This window comes from Fusarium keratoplasticum, chromosome 4 (genome assembly GCF_025433545.1).
Source record: "Fusarium keratoplasticum isolate Fu6.1 chromosome 4, whole genome shotgun sequence".
Classification (NCBI taxonomy): domain Eukaryota; kingdom Fungi; phylum Ascomycota; class Sordariomycetes; order Hypocreales; family Nectriaceae; genus Fusarium; species Fusarium keratoplasticum.
In genome coordinates, this window is record NC_070532.1 from 5,327,210 (window position 1) to 5,345,995 (window position 18,786).

Sequence of the window (18,786 nt, forward strand, 5' to 3'; positions counted from 1 at the left end):
GGTGACCCTCCAATTTGCTATTTGTAGTAAGCGGTGACGGAGGGCCAGCGTCCGAACCCATGATGCCGAGTTTGGAAACGGGCGGAGAATTTCCGTAACTTTGGCGATAATTATTCCGTGGCGCGCTTCCAAATGCAACCCTTAGCAGCAATGTTTCAGTTTAAGTGCCGAGGAGGATATAAGGGATCGCGGCGCTCGTGGGATTCTCAAACGAAGGAAGCCAATCCCACCGAGCTTTCACAGAAAACCACGGATTCAAGCTCAAGATGGTGCCTATGTGGAAGCAACTCGTCAGCGGCGTGCTTGCCGTCACCTCCATGGTGGCTGGTGCCAATGCCGCGTATCCCAACCCTGGCGTTGTCACCGGCAACACCGGCGTTCATGACCCAACTGTGGTCAAGACACCTGGTGGCTCGTACATCATGGCTCACACCGGAGCCAACGTGGCACTCAAGACCTCATCTGACCGAACTGCCTGGCGCGATGCCGGCGCCGTATTCCCCAACGGTGCGCCATGGACAACAACCTACACCAAGGGCGACACCAACCTCTGGGCTCCGGATATTTCTTACCACAACGGCAAGTACTACTTGTACTACTCCGCCTCGAGCTTCGGATCCCGCAACTCGGCCATTTTCCTGGCTACTAGCACCACTGGTGCATCCGGTTCGTGGACCAACCAGGGTGTCGTGATCTCGTCCTCCGACTCCAACGACTACAACGCCATCGACCCCAACCTGATCATCGATGCCTCGGGCAAGTGGTGGCTCTCATTCGGCTCTTTCTGGACCGGCATCAAGATGATCTCCATCGACCCCAGCAGTGGAAAGCGCACCGGCTCCAACCTTGTCTCTCTCGCCAAGCGCGACGCCAATGTTGACGGTGCCGTTGAGGCCCCTTTCATCACTCGACGGGGCAACTACTACTATCTCTGGGTGTCTTTTGACAAGTGCTGCAACGGTGCTTCCAGCACTTACCGCATCATGGTCGGCCGATCCACCAGCATCACTGGTCCCTTTGTCGACCGCAATGGAAAGAACATGATGCAGGGAGGTGGCACTGAGATTCTGGCTAGCCATGGCTCCATCCATGGCCCTGGCCACAACGCTGTTTTCACTGACAATGATGCCGACGTGTTGGTGTACCATTACTACACCAACGCTGGTGACTCTCGTCTGGGTATCAACCTTCTTCGCTACGACTCGGACTGGCCTGTGGCTTATTAAATCAGTTGTGCGGGCTCTGTATATATTCACGGTCATAAGTAGTTGCCCGCTCTACGTGGGCCAATTTTTGTAGTCGCCCTAAGCTTATTTCAATGGGTGACACCGGACACATGTATATGATGAATTAAGAGACGCTACTAGCTATTGGCAGATCCTCTCACAGGCGCCCGCACCTCTCCAGGATGTTGTGATCTAATGTGTCTGGCGACGTTTCTCTCCCGTGGCTTGCCCACTCCTCTCCCAAGTGAATCCTTGCAGCCTTCGACAGGGCACCAGAAGAGGACCAGGTTTGGAACAGAGTCAGGGTGCTTGGACTCTTTGTGATGAGTGAGGTCCTTCTTGTACCGGAATCTTTTGTTGCAGCCCTGTTCTTGGCAGTGGAACGGACGAGTATGCTTTTTCATGTGGGTACTTTTAGAGTTAGCATGCATCACAATCAAGAATTCTAGTAGCAATTCTTACTTGAGCTGATGTGGTAATGTGAAAGTCTCGCCGCATTGATCACAGATGAGAGGTCTGTTTGTTGTTGAGGCTGGTGGCGCTTGTGGAGAATCATCGGCAGCTTCTCCTTGAGTAAGAGCGGCCTGGGCCGCGACATCTGACGGTAAAGACTGGACGAAGGCATCGTTGTCCTCAAGAAAGATCTGATCACTCGCATCCCCTGCATGCTCACCTCTGTCCTGACCAGCAGGCTCAGTCTCGTCATCTGGGAGGGGCCCAGCATTTCCACGGATCAACCAGGCAGGATCAACAGAGTCAAAAAGATAATGTTCGTGATAATTCGATCCGCTGGTCCCTGACTGGTTGGAACTGGAAATAAAAAGAACGCTCTAGAAAACTGAGGCTGGGGGACCTGCCCGGAACAGAATCAGAGATGAGAGTAGTGTGGGGGAAGAAGTGATGTGATCAAACGAAGAAAGGAAAGACGGAAGATGGTTCCCACAGGGGGTTGGAAAAGGAGTGCCGTTCCAACGCCTGGGTTGGCCGTGAAGAGAAGAGAAAAAAACGAATGCCCTTCACGGCGGAAGGCCAGCCATTTATGCTCCTGGGAGTCTCTCCTAAACCTTGGCTTGACTGTAGGTGGGCCGAAGCCAATGAGCACGCCCAGAGTCGAGCTGAAGCCCAAATCCTGTAAGCGGTCGTGTCGAGGACGATGTGGCTGCTGACGCCTGACCAATGGTTGGATGATAAGAATTGTAGGGCTCAAAATATGTAAGGCGTTACAGTGTGGCTTGCCTCTTGCGAGAGGCGGTTGGTTCAACGTCATGGTAGGGCTCAAAAACGTCCGAGGCCGGATGCGGGAGGCCCACCAAGAGATGTCAACAAGATACAGATCATCATCATGGAGAGATCAGGATTGAGAACACGGAGTAATTATTACTGAGACATTTGATCACTCTCGAGAGCCCCGAAAGCGAAGACAAAGTTTACCCATGGGCCACATGCCAAGATCGAGTGAATCTCCAGCGCTGAGCGATGGCTATAAGAACCCTACAAGCATCTCAACAAGACAATGGCGGCACATCACTTCTCGGGCCCAACCCAAATCATTGTGACAAAGCCTTATTCTATTCGCAATGTCTTCTTGCTTCTGCTGTGATGCCATCCGGCCCTACCGTCCCCAGCACCTTGACCACGAAGCCAAGTTCACGAGCTTCATGACCTGGGTGCACAAAGAGGAATCCAGCTCTGCACCCGTACCTGAGGCCGAGCCAGCCGACCTTAATGAGATTCATCCCTCCTTTGCAGTCCAGCTCGTGCGCCAGGTGAACTTCGGCCCTCTCGAAAGTAAGAGGTACTTCATCCCCCTCTCAGCTGCCACAAATGCATTCAAGGAAGTCACCGAGAGCGACCTGATCAGAGCCAACTTCCAAAAGCTCAATGCGTGAGTATGACTATGAGTTTGGTTTTCTTGTGGCTGAGACCCTAGTATAGCTACAAGAACTTTCGGTGTGATGCGCACAACCGGTTCTTTGAGGTGAACCTTTACCAGCGCGATCCCATCAACAAGCACCATTGGCGAGACAACCTGGCCCGCCCAGCCACAGATATTGACCTGTGAAGGTAGTCGACTACCTACCTGAGTGTGTCACGAGGGATTGTACCCTGGCCATGCAGCCCTAGTCTGGATTTGGGGGCGAACTTGTCATGTAACTTCATGGATCTTATCCTGTATATTGACCAAGTAGTGGATGAAGTGAACATCTTCTTTATTAATACTTGAATAATCTCCCCGCAGTTATGAAACGAATGTGAAAAGATGATGCTCTCCTTCTTATCAAGCCTGGTACACGGGATCGCCTCGTAAGCTCAAGACGGACGAGCCTCCTCTATCATGCAGATAGCCTGGCCATTGTCCAAGCATCATCCATTTCCAATGCACACAATCCTGCAGCTCAAGAACCGAAGGTTTTACCTTCTTCCACGGACATATAAGGGCAACCATCCCAGTCGCAAGTATTCTATCGCCTTTGTTAGCCAACTTGTGCGAGATGACAGACACTTTTTCGGACGCATACTTTGTAGACGTTGGTTCCCCACCAAGAGAGATGCTTAGATGCACCGGTGTAGAATATGGCAAAGAATATGAGAATACCAGCGATAGCCACCGAGCAGTCCAGCGCCGAGCTCAGAACAAAGTTGAAGCGGCGCCACCAGCTCTCCTTCCGGCGCTTGACGAGCACACTAAAGAGAAGACCGAACAAGGCCCAGCTGCCATAGTTGGTACCCGACGCGGGAGGGATGTAGTTTAAGCCACCAAGGAAGAGGGGTACGTGGATCTTGGACAGCCACTTGACCTGCGGGAAGACCTTCTTCCTCAAGAGGTGGACGGCAATTGGGAGGACAGCGCCAACGAGGAAGAACCAGAGCAGCGGCCGATACAGAGCTCCCTTCTCGAAAAACCGACGGGGGCCAAGGGCTCCCCAAACCATGCTAGTGTTGAAGTGAGTGCGCGAAAAGGGGCAGGTGAATCCGTTGGGTGCGGTCTTTGGGTTGCAGACGTTGGGGATATGGTCTAGGGCCCAGTTGAGAACGGAAACCTGTCCAAGAGTGCCAACGACGAGGCCAGCGACTTGAACCACGAAGAGGCTTCTTGGAGGGATCTAGAAAGATGATGTCAGCGAAGAGCTCCAGGCAACTATAAGAAAACAAGTCTAGCACAAACATTGCAGTATATGCCGAGCTTCAGGTCTTGTGCAAAGGCCAGTCCCTTGATGCCTGAAATGTATCCAACGTTGAAGAACCAGATATTGGCCAGAACCTTTCCTTCCCACACATAGCCAGCGATGATGCGACAGAAGATGTCGATTTGAATCTTCATGTTGCTGGTGGCATACACCCAGGCAAGCTGTGTATATAGTCAGCAAGAGAGAGGGCTAATGTTTAAGAAGGAAACTAACTGGGATGAAGAAGATGGCGGATACCGCCATTGCAAATATGACTCCGTACCATCGCAGTTGAACTGGATAGTATTCATGCGCAAACAGCCCGACACCCAGGGCAACGAGAGCTGCCGTTGCGTACCACCAGGCCGGGACTTCTTTGTACTGGGGCTGGAGTTTCTGACGAGATGGACCATCTTTGGCTGATAGGCCGTGCCCGTCCTTATGGAACATTGCTCTAAAGGCAAGTGCAATCTCCTGGCGCTTTTCGAGGAAGAGCCAGACAAAGAGCGAAGAAATGGTGGCGAACGCAAGACCAAATGTGTTGAGGGCATAAGTGACAGGAAGATAGATCTGCGGTTTCTCGGTGTCAGGTCTTTGTCCCAGTATATGGGGAAACGTTGATATCCGTGGAGCTGGGGGCAATAACTTACAGGAGAGTACTCTTGGTATTTTTCGAGGTCGAAAGCAAAACCATCACGCTTGTTAATGACCTTGGACACGTTAAAGACCTGGCCCGTATTGTCGTAGATTGAGTTGCTCTGCATTGGCAGGTAGGCAGACCACCACGTGTTCGTGTAGTAGAGGGCTGGAGTGACGACGTAGATCCAGAGCACAAGTGAACCCAAAACGTTGAGGATAGCCCAGGTCGGCACAACCAGGGGTGATCCGATGTAGGCGATCTGGCTCCCTAGCACAATGTCAGCAATCATATCGTATTCATTCGAGGGAGAAGCCCTCACGTACAGTCAAAGGTGAAAGGCAGAAGCCCAATGCCACTCTTCATGCCAAAGATCTGGTTGACCACGGGGTTTTTCGGGGCTATCCAGCAAACCCACGTGAAGTAGCCCAAAGCTGGGAAAAGAAAGTCTGGAAGCCAGTACCAGCAAAAGGAGGCCATGAATGCCATGAGGAAGAACCGATAGCGGGAGACTGTTCTATTTTGTTTTCCACTGTAAGCGCACGCGAGATTCTGGGATGCCAGATGAGAGAAACATACCCTTCAACTTCCTCCTTGCGGGATGAGTGCAGCGCCGCGTTGAGAGCCGTGTTGCCCAATACGCCCGGCCATACAAGGTCTTTCGGCTCCACCACAAGCGAACGGCCTAACCCGGCCAGGGCGAAGCCATATAGGATGGTGGTCAGCGTAGCGAGGAGCTCAAACCCCCAGCCGGCATGCAGGCCATAAAAGACGCGCTGCTCGGTCAGGACATCAGCACTAAGACGGGTGAGGAAGCTGAGGTTTGCCAGGATGTAGATGAGCATGTTTTCCTGTAAAATGCATGTCAGATCAAGCCCCCTGGGAAGTTCTCCCTCGTTCGTATTTCTTCCATTGCTAGCTTCTACTCACCTTGTAGTTGAAAGGACCTGGGTTCAAGCTGTGGCGCTGGCCGAACACCGTGACGCCCCAGTCTGGGACGACGTACTGCCACGCCTTGCCAATGGGGTAGGCTAGAAACTGGATAGCCGATTGGGACAAGCTAACGGATGGGAAGCGCAGGGTGTAGAGAGTGTTGACGCCACTGCCCACGAGACAGAAAGCGATGCCAATAGTCCACATGCGGATGGTGAGGCATGGTAGACTTGGGTCATCGGGACGGAAATCAACGCCTGCCGCGCTCAGGACCTCTTCAACAGACTTCCCTGCCAAGTAAATCAGTATCACAGTAATTCAAGGTTTCATACAGCTTGAACTCCTGCCCTACCTGAAGATGTCTCAGTCCGAGCAAACTCTGGCTGCTCGCTACTCAAATCTGGTTCGGGGGATGACTTGTCAACCGCAGTCATCTTGAATGATAATGCGAGGGAGTGTGCACTCTCTGGGTGGCTAAGGTGCTGATTGATTACGATCAGATAAGATGGCGGCCGAGGCCAAGATATCTATTCCTAAGATCCGCCAAGTCGGTACCACGGAAGAAGGGTCCCATCCACGAGGCTCGAGAACTGGAATACGCCACATTCTGTGGGGGTCCAGTTTGGGGGCTTCTGTGTGCCGAATGGCCCGATATTGAAGCATCAAGAGATTTGGTCATGTTCATGTAAGAGCGTGGAAGTCTTGTTGTATTTCTTGGCTCATGGAAGTGGACCAAGAAGGGTTCAAGGTGTGCCGACGCTGTTACGAGACAGCGTCCGCCATTGGAGGGGACAGGGGGAAGGGTGATATTGCCCAAGTACGACTACAATTCTCGCTCGCCTTCTGCTTCACAAGGCAAGAAAACACTCTGATTAACGTCCCAAATTCGACAGTCGGCCGATCGTTCGGAATGAAGCTGCCGTTCTCTCGGCACTGCCGTCAATTTCAAAGTGGAGCGGCTTCCAAAAGTGGGTAATTCTTTTCCTCATCTTGACTAGAATTGAAGGAGGCCAAGACCCGAACAAGTGCCGTTGTTTCCGTCGCGTGCTATACGAACTAAAGCTGACCTTGCAACGAGGCGCAGCAATAAATAACTCGACGCATCGAGCCGATTGCAGACTAGATTGGATAAGTTAAGCGATCCGAGTGGGATAAGATTAGATGGTTGTATCAAGCGAGTTTCGACAGTCTTGAGCGTGTTTTCCAACTTGTCTTTTCGTTTATCAATCTTACTATCCTAATCGGTCTGGACGACTAGCACGCCATTCGCTTCCTGTTTTTCATTGTCACAGCATGAACACCTTTGCATGAAGAGTCATTGCATGTTCACTCAAGCCCCGAGGCTCGTCATCTTGACGATGTTTCGCTTTTGGTGGTTCAATAATACCGGTCGATGAATCAATTCAAGCTAGCAAAGAGAGAGAGCATGGCTTCCAAAGCTGACAAGGTTCTCGGTCTCCATTGCATAGATAGCTACAAACGCATGAGGGTATGTGGGAATCTCCGGGACATCTCAAAAGGTCATGAAATTGTTGGGCAATCCTACCATTCTTGACTGCGTGTCTGCTGATTTGTGAAAAAAAAATTGCTGGCACTTAGAGGCAATCCTGCTTGCGTAGTCGGGCTTCTGTTTTCACACGAGCTGAGGAAATAAAGAAGTGAAATGAGTAACGTATTGGGTTGAAGCTGCGAAACCTTTTGAGTCTTGAGTTCAACCACAGATTGGAGCGATGTACCAGGCATGTCGCTAGATGGCCGCTTATGCACGGTAGAAAAGAGAGAAAGCCCGCTGAGGAACTCGCAGAGTACTTGACGCTGTTCAGGGCTCGTGATTGGCTTAAAAGAATAGTCCACCCCCATATCCAGCCCCGCTGTAGGGTACCTCGGCCACTTTTACCGGTGGCAGAGAGTGCTCATGTTAGAGAGCAACTTCAAGAGCAGAACACAGAATAAACATGGAAGTTAATAAGTTGTCTCACTCGCAGCCTCCTCTTTTGGCGTTGGTATGAATTAAATGAGAACTTGACCAGGTTGAATGGTCCAAATGCTTTGAAGAGCATTGTGTGAACAAAGCGCGAACTTCATGCAAAAGCGCAAGAAGGGGGTCCTCAACGGGGCACTAGTCACGTGACTGACTATAAGATAAGATAAGATAACCAAAGCTCCACAGGCACGTCATACCTGATAGAGTGACTAACCTTCCACTTTTTTCTCTGTCGCACCTAAAAGCAATCTCGCGATAGCCTCACTTCTTGCTCAAGGTAAACACAGGTCATACCGCAATAAAGAATCTCAACATCCCAAGGCTATAGCAATATATATATTAACCCTGATCAAACTATAGATTCCCTAGCTGACCTCTTATCTATCCTCTCTGTCCAGACCACAATAATAACAAAGCCAACTGCTAAAGAGCACATCAAAGCCAAGATAGACATCCACCATCCAAAACCAATACTTGATATAGCAACAGGCGACACGACGGTGCCAATAGCGGCCAGGATATTGCGGATCAAGTTCAAATCAGCTACGACAGAAGCACCAACTCCCGGCTTGATATCAACAAGGAAGGGCATGATAGTGGTGGTGACGAGCATGAGCACCACCCGTAGATGAGCAGTCCAGCTGGGACAAAGCCGACGCCGTACCACACCGTCTTAATTCTCTCAACAGGACGAAGCTCGCTATTATGGGTGAGCTGGTACTGGCGTAGCTTAGCGTCGCTCAACTTGCCACCAAGGATGCTACCGATTGCGTATCCCAGACAGTTGCTGATATAGCAAAGGCCAATCTCAATGGCGGAGATACGTTCCGCCTCCCAGCCAACTATACCCTGGACCTGGACGGCCCAGAGACCATCCCGGTGCATCGGCTTGAGACGTTGGCGAGACTGTTTTTTTTTCTCGTTTCCATTTCTTCATACCTCTATTGCATATCTCAACATTCCGTCTTGCCTCGTCCGCTCCGGTCCTCGTTCGAACGATATGTTTTATCGGCGCTGGTTTTGACAGTGACCCATTATCCACATCGGAAGCCAGTTTGCTGTATGGATCCCTTCCGTCATTGCTCGCCAAATGCTGTCTCTTCTCCAATGGGACATCACCAACCTTTGAAGAGCTGCAGGCTTTAGTGCTGCTGCAGTTTGCTACATTGGCAAATGGTGGAAGTGCCGAGAGGGCTGCAACACGGCTTCTGCACCCTCTCCTCGTCGTGGCAATACGGCACGAAGGGCTCCTTAAAATCCACGGAGAATGCACCCGCGCGGCGCGGAATGCGCAGTCCTGGAAGCCATGGATCCAGAAGGAGTCGAGGAAGAGGGCGTCTACGCCGTCGACTGCTACCAGTCGATACTCTGCGGCAGGAAACCCCTCCTCTCTCCGACAGACACGAGGGCGCCTTTTCCGTGCGACGATGAGAGCTGGACCGCTTGTTCAGCCTCTTTGTGGGCTGCACTTCCGGCGCAGGATCCGTCGAGCTGCTTCCTATCCTCAGTCAAGGATTTGATGATGGGCCAAGCCCCTGCCGAGTCAAACATGACCATGTTTGGCATGAATCTGCTTATCCTCGCCGTGAACGCGTTGCTGCTGGAAGCCCAGACTTCAATATTGCCAGTTGACACTTCTGCCCTGGACCAAGCGCTGCAGACATGGTTTACATCTCGGGAACAGATTCGAGGACAGCCTTACGTTCGCTCTGGTAGGACAGCAAGCTCCAATCTTACCTCGAATAGTTTGTCATTATATTACTTGGCAGTTAATTTTTTGAGAAATGGGCGTCCTGTCCTTGATAATCAAGCCTATCTAGAAACGTCTGCTGACTCTAGGAAACCTCTCATAATTAAAGAACAGGCGTACCAGGAGGAAATGACGCGGTGCGTTAAGCGAATTCTTGGCGACTTCCAGGAGCAGTAAGAGCGGGATATTAATTATATTATAATCAGAGATCAAAAGAAAGAATAGAGAAGATTACATAACTTACTCATACCTGGTCGCACACCCTTTGGTGCTAGATCGACGTGACATTCTTTCGTTCTCATGAAGCTATCTATTCTCTCAGTTATCCCATCAAGGGCCGGCTTCGACTATGGCACAGAACACAATAGCGATAAGACTATCTAGCGAAGAAGCGGAACCGGGGTCTATTTCTAATTGATATTGCCAGGTAAGTATGTCTTGATCTTAACCGATCCAAAAGGCACTACCAATTTACTCCTCGGAGAGTTAGGTGGACAATGGTTTCGTTGCCTTGAGGGTAAATATAACAGCGCTGTTTGCTTCCTCTGTGTCATTCCATTTTAACGAGTAGACTCCTTTGACGTCCGAGGGTATTCCCTGCCATAGAGAAACCAACCCTCCATCCATGGACGCAAAAGCGATCGCCCCGTAGAAGGAGAATCCATCGGTGACGAGGTTAGAAGTTCCGTTGCTTGTAGCATTGACGAGTTGAACGTCGTGCGATGGCGCGGCGGTGCTGGGAATGGCGAAGGTGAGGTTGGACCAGGTTGGCTGAGCATCGTCGGCCAGGGCAGTGGTGTTCGGGGAGCAAGACCATTGGCCGTCATGAGACTCAACTGTTGAATTTGTTTAGACTTGATGCGTTCTGCCAAGTATTTCGTAGGTTTTGGTGCATGACTTACGGATGATAGGAGCAGCCTGGACATTGTCTAGTAGTGAATGCTCGCCGGCGTAGACGTGCTCTACGATATGGATCAGCAAGGGAATCGGACTGAACAGGTATACCTACCTCCATCGGAGAACAGAACTAGACCACCCACATCCTCGCCATAGGCGTAGAGCTGGAATGGCCCGTCTGGCGTCGCTGCATTGGCACATGCAACGGGCGAGGCGGCAGCCAAGGACAAAAGAAAGAACTCCGTGACACGCATTATTGTTTGCTCGCAGAACTGAAAAAGTCCAAGGTGGGAATGCGACAACAGGGAATGTCAGATAGTATGTAAGTTTCGGATGAGGGCGCTGAGGCGGCACAAGAATTGTTAAAATACGTTTTGCTCTCAAGTCCTCGCATCTATCCTGACCTAGCCCAAGCCCCTAATTCAGACCCAGATCCCATCATCTATCAGCCCCACACATATACTACGTTACAGCGACCGCGGGACTGAGTAGGCGAAGCCCAAGTCATTTGGAAACTATAGCATAGCAGCTATAATCTAGAATAGGTTGCCAAGAGGAATAACCGCGGGCTTGCCGCTGAAGACGCAATAGACGCGTAAGCATTCGGTGGTAGGGTCAACTTTGTAACACGGACGTACCCCTTCACGATGTCACCTAGGCGGGTTATCTACTAGGGTCTGTCCGATAGGGCATGGGCCCTTTTACACCCGGAAATTTTTCCCACGGCATATGTTTCACTGTATCCTGGGTATCTTGCGAGGCTGCTGGGATATATGTTGATTGAGTTTGAGGCCTCACCAGCAAAGTGCCAATGCGGGAAGTAACCAGCTCCACCCCCACAAGCATTGCCTCGTCATCACATTACGTAGCTGGACCCTGTCTCTGCCTTCAACGCGATTCAGGTCAAGCTTGTTACCGCAATAAGCGTTGTAGTAATGGTATGATTGTAACTGGGCGATTTGCCTTGCATACCCACCAGCGTCATGATGTTGCGGTCCGTGGTGGCCGAGTATTCCATATAGGCAAGTCCGCCGACGATAACTCAAGTGTAGTATCACCGCCTTCAGCGTAAACCTACCGCGTACGTAGTATTCAGCTCTGTTTCAGTAGTTTGATCCCTATGATGCACTCAGTAAACGCGGATACTCCGTGGGAAGAACCTGGCCAAGACTGGAGCAGACTCACAACTCTAAGACGACCCAAGTACAAATGGCATACCTCCCGCCCAATAAATCCTATAGACAGACACTATCTACACCTAAATCACGGTCAAGAACTGTAAAAAGATTCTACACTGCCTCTGCGACAGTGTTCCTGCGGTGCTGTGTCAACCCAATATCTCTGCTTTCCTGGGTTTCCGTTCCTTGCAGCATCGTCTCACACATTCTTTTGATTTGTCAACTCCCTCATTCTTTTCTCAGATTTCCTAACTCATCATGCATTATCTTTCGTATATTGCTTTGGCCACGGCAAAGCTGGCTTCAGCCCTTCCTAGTTCCAACTCCGTTCAGTCTGTTAGCATACAGCGTCGTGCGGCCTGTGAGGGCAACACTGCCACCACCCGCACTCAATGGTGTGACTTGGACATTTCAACAGACTATTGGACCGAACCTGTCGACACTGGCATCACTAGGGAATATTGGCTCGATATAAGCGACGCGACAGTCTCCCCTGATGGCCGATCGCGTTCTGCTATGGCCATCAATGGCAGCATCCCTGGTCCTACGCTATTTGCCGACTGGGGAGATAATGTGGTTATCCACGTTACCAACTCGCTTACGACATCGCTAAACGGCACTTCTCTCCACTGGCACGGCATTCGACAGAATTATACAAATCAGCACGATGGCGTTCCCGCGATTACCCAATGTCCTGTTGCTGTGGGGGACACTATTACCTATTCATGGAAGGCAACGCAGTACGGCACCAGCTGGTACCATTCTCACTTTGGCCTACAAGCCTACCAGGGGGTCTTTGGCGGTCTGATTATTAACGGTCCCGCCACAGCTAACTACGACGAGGACTTGGGCGTACTATTCTTGAACGACTGGGACCTCCAGACAGTTGATGAGCTCTACCCGTCCGCTGAACTGAATGGTCCTCCGGCACTTGAGAATGGGCTCATCAACGGCACTAACGTCTACACCGACGAGGATGGCAACGAAACCGGCAGCCGATTCAACGTGACTTTTGAGCCGGGAAAGACATACCGCCTGAGACTTGTCAACGCGGCCGTCGATACGCACTACAAATTTTCCATCGATAATCACACCCTTACTGTCATCTCTGGTGATCTTGTGCCCGTTGAGCCTTATACGGCTACTCACGTGGACGTGGCGATGGGTAAGTCAAATTGACATAGCTCATATATCTCGACGCTATTGCTCACGCACTTCTGTTCTAGGTCAGCGCATCGATGTGGTTGTCACAGCTGATCAGGCTGCCGCGTCTGGTAGCTTCTGGTTGCGGGCTATCCCCCAGTCTGCGTGCTCTGACATCACCAACGGCGACAATGTCCGCGGTATTGTCTACTATGGAGACAGCACCGAGACCCCAGAGACAACGGGCTATACTTACACGGATAGCTGTGGTGATGAAACACCCAACATGGTGCCCGCTGTCCCAAAGGATGTCGAAGGGGCAAACTGGAGCGACTTTGAGGATGCGGCTGTTGGGCGGAACAGCGCAGGGCTCTTCAAGTGGACGCTCAACACTACCTCATTCCTGGTCGATTGGGCAGAGCCAACCCTCGAGTCCATCATGGGTGGCGTGACCGAGTACACGACCCAAAACGCCGTCATAGAGTTCTCAACTCTCCAGTGGGTGTACCTGGTTGTCCAGACGGCCATCCCCGTCCCACATCCGATCCACTTGCACGGCCACGACTTCTTCGTCCTGGCTCAGGGTTCCGGCACGTACGACTCTTCGACTGTAACGCTGAACACAGACAACCCCCCTCGTCGGGACACGGCCATGCTGCCAGCATCAGGATATCTTGTCATGGCATGGGAGACTGACAATCCTGGTGCATGGCTCATGCACTGCCATATCGGGTGGCACGTGTCCGAGGGCTTTGCATTGCAGTTTATCGAGCGGGTGGATGAGATTCCTGAGCTAGTTGAGGAGGATCTCTTATCGGATGTGTGCACAGAGTGGGTTGCGCATAGGGATGGTTATGCAATTGTCCAGCATGACTCGGGTGTGTAGTCGCAGAACCAACCACAACACCAAAGAATGCAGGCTGTAGACATCACTAGCATCTCGACAAACACGTGCATCAAGGTACCATGAGTTACTAAAAAAAAGAGTAAAGATAAGAGACACCTTTAATAGACTCTATTGCGATGGTTGTTACTTCTAAAATGAGTTTCCTTTTGTCCTGCGAGTAATACATAAGTTATCTGATCTTATTTACACGACTATTAATAAACATTTGAGAACTTACAGAATTTGACTACAAATAACCTTGTCTCTGTTCTGCATTCTGAATTTGTCCAACCCAGCTGAGTCTGTACTTAACATTCAGCTCTGCAACAGGCGTTGATTCCAAAAGCGTTGTGTCGTCCAATGTCCCGCCTTGAATAAATACTTGATCATCCGGAGCCGGTGAGCTTCCCGTGAGGCCTGCGAAAATGGGGCTGCCACATGTGGGACAAAAATGAAGCCAAACTTCAAAGCCTTCATCGAAGTGTGTGGCTTGGTAAACTTTCAATTCCCCACTTTCTAAAGTGAAGGCTGAATAAAGAATTGTCACATTGTGAGAGGTTGATCCGCCCGTGATTTTGCGACAGACACGACAGTGGCATAACAAAGGCTGCCATCAACCGGTCAGCATCGACATGTAACACCCGAAGTGGAATGACAGGACAGATGTTGCTCGTGTTGACGCAAGGCATAGGAATTGACGGTATTGGTTATAACTGGAATTATTGTCATCTCACCTTGGCCGCTTGTTCGTCGGAGATGTCTATTGCGTAACCTACTGCACCACATAGACAACGTGTAACATCATGGTGGAGGCCTGCTTGTCTGATAACTATTTTCTTGAAGAAGAGCGATGAGAGTTGAAACTGCAGGGGGGAGCGGTTGTCTGTTGACTTGAAAGAGGGCGAGGTACGTGCAAACTAGCCGTCTGAGACACATCTTTATAGCTAGCAGAATCTGGAGGCTTTCGACCGGTAATTGGAACTGGCTGAGATTTGTAAGCCAACGGGGTTAACGGAGATAGTTAAATTGGAGCTAACGTGTTTTTGGACATCTATCAAGGCTACTTTCTGCTTCATCAAGCTGCCCCTTCAAGGATAACTAACCGGTAGTTGAGGAATGTAGGAAATAAACCCTCTCCCTTGAAATATCTTCCTAACGTTAGCTATGCTAGTTAATCATGACGGCCATTCTGGCCCAGCTCGCATGGTGGTAGATCTCATTCCGGCTTCACAACCAAAGGCGGAAGGACGCCGACCTTGCCCAGCTCATGATACATTTCGTGGATGCTTTCAATAGTATCAACGCAACCAACGAAACCAAACTGGCGGAGTTTTTTTAGAATCAAGCATGCCACTCCGCAGGAACAACATTTCAGTGCCCAACATCTCCGGGGATTCCCTATCGAAAGGGTCATAGGTGATTTTACCCTGCGATTCCTCCATGATCGATCTCCAAGTGTCTTTGTTTTCTGGCTTCTGCAGCCAGTCAAAGATGGTGAAGGATGTCTTGATCCCCATGGGCGGGCCAAATCCGAGGGGGGTGTCTTTTCCTGCTTGGAACGACCAGGTTTCCTTAAACTTGCTTTCGTCTAGCTCGGGACCGCGGAATCCTGCGGAGGCGCCAAACCAACAAGTTATCTCAGGGAACAGCCTGTTCCAGGCAACAAGTAACCCGTCCTGGGCGTTGAATGCCTGATTCTTGCAGCTCTCGTTAAGAACGGCCCACTCGCAGATAAAGCCAGTCAGGCGGGCCGACGACCAGCATGTCTCAGTCAGCCAGGCATCGAAACTACCGCCAAACTCAAGAGCCTCCCCCTTGCGAGCTTGAACGGCAGCATAAATAGCAAAAGGGAGAAAGTTGTTGATGGCAGCCACGGAGCAAGCGCCGATGATAGCGGACGGCCGGACAACATTCCAGCCTACTTGAGGGTGGGCCTTGCAGAACTCGGCCAGGGCGTCTTCTTGGCCATAGTAGAAGTTATCCCCCAAGTGCGTCGGTCGCGGGTCAGATTCGGTCATTGGAGTGCGGATACGACCAATATGCGCACCGTAGTACTTGCCGCCGGTCTGTAGGAGAATACGCTTGGGCAGTAGGTTGCCGACGTTCAAAGCCTCGAGGAAGTTCTTGAACATGGGAACATTGGCCTCCGCAAGCTCTTGAGCGATTTCTTTGGCCAGGCCGCTCTGACTCTTGGGCTGCACGTAGGCAAAGAAGAAGATGTAATCAGGCTGGACACCTGCCTCCTTCAAAGTCAACGAGATTTGCGCAGGGGAAGCCATTAAGTCGATAGGAAGGTGTTTGATGCGCTCGCGCTGCGAGGGCTCTAACAGAGCCAGCTGCGACTCTGCTATGGGCTTTCGAGAAAGCGCGTAGATCTTGCCCCATCTGTTCGGGGTGTCTAGCAAAGCGCGGATGGCGTGAAAGCCTGATATTCCGGTGGCGCCGCACACGAGTGCCGACAAGCCCCTGATGCTTGGGTCGAACCCTGGAAGGTTGCGGTAGATGCCGGAATTGCGAAGGGGGAAGGCTCGAGATTCTTGGACTGCGGTCATGGTGAAGCAGGAAGGCGGGTAGGTGTTGGGATTGGTGGTAGAAGGGTTGTAGAATAAGTAAGAGGATGGGGTTGATTGTATGGTTGGTGAGAGGAAGAGGAATTCACCTTTTCTTGAGCTTCCAACAAGCCGTCCTTTTGTAGACAAAAATGTTGACTGATCTGGTCTTCTGCGTCACTTCCCCTCGGACACCGGGTAGAGCAATCCCGTGGTCATAGATGTAGCGGCTACAACCCTTGCCTCCCCTAACGAACCGTCAGACCTCGTCGCGGCAGTTCCTGGTTCCATTGACACGTCACTCTCTGGCCAAGGTGGAATCACTTGCATGGACGAACCAAGGTCTCGCCGAGATGCGACATGGTGGATCAAGAATTCAAGATGTGCCTCTCGTGGCCCGTGGACAGACACGGAGATCGGAAGGCCGGAGCTCCGATATTTTGAGGTTCCGTCCGGAGACATGACCGCGAGTGGAGCGAGAGGTCCATGGTCCCACTTTGGACAGATGAGAGCGGGTTCTTGTAGTATACAAGGGTGATCCAATTTAGCGCAGTAGAGAACGAAATAACGCCGGATCCTTCTCTCCTGTTCACTTTGTCATTTCCTAGGATGCTATCCTAGATCGACTGTTGGCATGACCATGAGGAAGTACTTAAGAGTTGTCCCTGTACTTTCTGATAGTGGATAACTCTTCCCCTCTCCCACTTCCATTCTGTGTTGCTCCCAACACCATGTGGCTTTCTCAGTTCTTGGTCGTTTCTGCCGCTATGGCCATTGCTTGCGCAATGCCAGTTCTTCAACGGCAGACATCCAACTCTCGACTGCTTTTTGAGTCTACGCGAGGAATCTTTTTTGAAAATGTCTTTACGCGTTCAAATGGACATTTACTCCTTACTACATTCGACCAGGGGCGTATATACTCTTTGGATCCCTCCTCTCCAAATCCAGAGCCCCAGCTTGTCGCTCAGATTCCTGGTAGCAACAGCTCTTTCGGGATTAGTGAGATATCGCCAGAAGTGTTTGCCATCAGCAGCGGAAACTATATCATATCGGACTTCCGCTTCATAAGAGGCTCCGCGAAAATCACGACTCTTGATCTCACCAGAGGATTCCGTGAGGGACGGAAGCCTGTCATGAGGACCGTCGCGCAGGTTGCCAACACGACCATGCTGAATGGCATGGTCTCACTACCATTCAGTCCCCATGTCGTTCTTTCCGCCGACTCCAATGCAGGGCAAGTGTTTCGCATCAACACGCTTACGGGAAGTGTGAAGGTCATCTTCCAACAGCCATTGTTGGCCGGTACTTCTGAACTCCCAATGGGCATCAACGGAATGAAAATTCTTGACGACCATCTCTACTTTACCAGTTCAGCTCATGGATTTCATGGACGCTTTCGCATAAATGCCCAGGGGAGCATTGTCGGAGAATTGGAACAACTAAGTTTGCTGCCAGCCGGCTGGGGTTTGAGGTATGATGACTTTACCCTCAATAGTGAAGGCGTTGCATATGTGGCTACGCAAACAAGCAAGCTGGTTCAAATTACGGCAGATGGTAACCAGACCATTCTTCTCGATGACAGCACAGATTTGGTGCCCAGGTTTCCGACGGCAGCTGCGCTTAGCAAGGACGAGCAGACGGTATATCTGGTCACTGGAGGTTCGTCCACAGACCCTTCTAAAGGTGGCCAGATTATCGAGGTCAAAGTTTAGGGTTGCTACTTGTCTTTGGGGCTGGTGAGGGGGAGGGCAATTAGCGCTGTATGCCCGAGGCTTAGCTCAGGTATCAGGCTGTAAAAGTAGGATCGTTCGCGTTTCGTGACTGCAAGCACGGGTTGCCAGTATTTTGATGATGGAAAGGAACCATGGACCTTCCAACTGAAGCAGTACGAATAAATAATGGACCTTGACTTATTCACCCCAGACTTGTGGCGGCTCCCATGTGCAGTAGAAGACAAGCTCAGGACTGTTTGATCGTGGAGTTGACAAACAACACCCACCTGATAACTCCGGAGGAGCAACATGACCCCTTATTGTCCTTTCGACACCGCCCAGCCACTACGAGCTGAATCACTTTGCGCTGGGGCATTAGTGCGTTGGTGCCAAGTCCATCGCTTCTCATCAACCTTTTCTGTCACTGAAGCTCGAACTCGGGTAGCAATAAATAAAGAGGTAGAATAGAGGTTTAGGGGTCATGCTAACACTTAAGCTTCCACGTGTCTATCGCTTTCACCAGTCTCACGGGTGCTTAGTCGGTCTCGAACCTGCAAAAGTCCCCGGGAACTTACTCGCCCTTCCTGCACAGGGGGCGCAGACGACAGACATTCTAGATCAGGAGGCAAGTGAAGTAGAGCCCGCCTCGCTCGCTTGGGAGGCCATCTTTTAAGGTTTTAATTAGCCAATGTAAAACCACCGATTGAGTTTAGACTTCTCACTG

The 18,786-nt window shown here is 51.0% G+C and overlaps 7 protein-coding genes across 7 annotated transcripts; 4 read left to right on the forward strand and 3 right to left on the reverse strand.

The window, feature by feature from the left end:
- Positions 1–266: 266 nt before the first annotated feature.
- Positions 267–1,226, forward strand: NCS57_00667200 (Arabinan endo-1,5-alpha-L-arabinosidase; the record flags this gene model as incomplete). Its single annotated transcript, XM_053056554.1, has 1 exon — positions 267–1,226. The coding sequence occupies one exon, from the start codon at positions 267–269 to the stop codon at positions 1,224–1,226; it is 960 nt and encodes a 319-aa protein (XP_052915509.1).
- Positions 1,227–2,803: 1,577 nt separating this feature from the next.
- Positions 2,804–3,288, forward strand: NCS57_00667300 (uncharacterized protein; the record flags this gene model as incomplete). The annotated part of the gene is made up of 2 exons (XM_053056555.1): positions 2,804–3,111; positions 3,162–3,288. The coding sequence occupies 2 exons, from the start codon at positions 2,804–2,806 to the stop codon at positions 3,286–3,288; spliced, it is 435 nt and encodes a 144-aa protein (XP_052915510.1).
- A 334-nt stretch (positions 3,289–3,622) lies between these two features.
- NCS57_00667400 (uncharacterized protein) lies at positions 3,623–6,397 on the reverse strand (the record flags this gene model as incomplete). Its single annotated transcript, XM_053056556.1, has 9 exons — positions 3,623–3,688; positions 3,746–4,330; positions 4,393–4,575; positions 4,628–4,963; positions 5,044–5,300; positions 5,357–5,547; positions 5,610–5,881; positions 5,961–6,253; positions 6,316–6,397. The coding sequence occupies 9 exons, from the start codon at positions 6,395–6,397 to the stop codon at positions 3,623–3,625; spliced, it is 2,265 nt and encodes a 754-aa protein (XP_052915511.1).
- A 2,856-nt stretch (positions 6,398–9,253) lies between these two features.
- NCS57_00667500 (uncharacterized protein) lies at positions 9,254–9,874 on the forward strand (the record flags this gene model as incomplete). Its single annotated transcript, XM_053056557.1, has 2 exons — positions 9,254–9,659; positions 9,807–9,874. 2 exons carry the CDS (start codon positions 9,254–9,256, stop codon positions 9,872–9,874), a joined length of 474 nt encoding a protein of 157 aa, XP_052915512.1.
- A 309-nt stretch (positions 9,875–10,183) lies between these two features.
- Positions 10,184–10,899, reverse strand: NCS57_00667600 (uncharacterized protein; the record flags this gene model as incomplete). Its single annotated transcript, XM_053056558.1, has 3 exons — positions 10,707–10,899; positions 10,600–10,659; positions 10,184–10,533 (listed from the first exon to the last, which is right to left on the reverse strand). Exons 1-3 carry the CDS (start codon positions 10,846–10,848, stop codon positions 10,184–10,186), a joined length of 552 nt encoding a protein of 183 aa, XP_052915513.1. The 5' UTR covers positions 10,849–10,899.
- Positions 10,900–12,030: 1,131 nt separating this feature from the next.
- NCS57_00667700 (uncharacterized protein) lies at positions 12,031–13,801 on the forward strand (the record flags this gene model as incomplete). The annotated part of the gene is made up of 2 exons (XM_053056559.1): positions 12,031–12,937; positions 12,999–13,801. The coding sequence occupies 2 exons, from the start codon at positions 12,031–12,033 to the stop codon at positions 13,799–13,801; spliced, it is 1,710 nt and encodes a 569-aa protein (XP_052915514.1).
- A 1,298-nt stretch (positions 13,802–15,099) lies between these two features.
- NCS57_00667800 (uncharacterized protein) lies at positions 15,100–16,353 on the reverse strand (the record flags this gene model as incomplete). The annotated part of the gene is made up of 1 exon (XM_053056560.1): positions 15,100–16,353. The coding sequence occupies one exon, from the start codon at positions 16,351–16,353 to the stop codon at positions 15,100–15,102; it is 1,254 nt and encodes a 417-aa protein (XP_052915515.1).
- Positions 16,354–18,786: the final 2,433 nt, after the last annotated feature.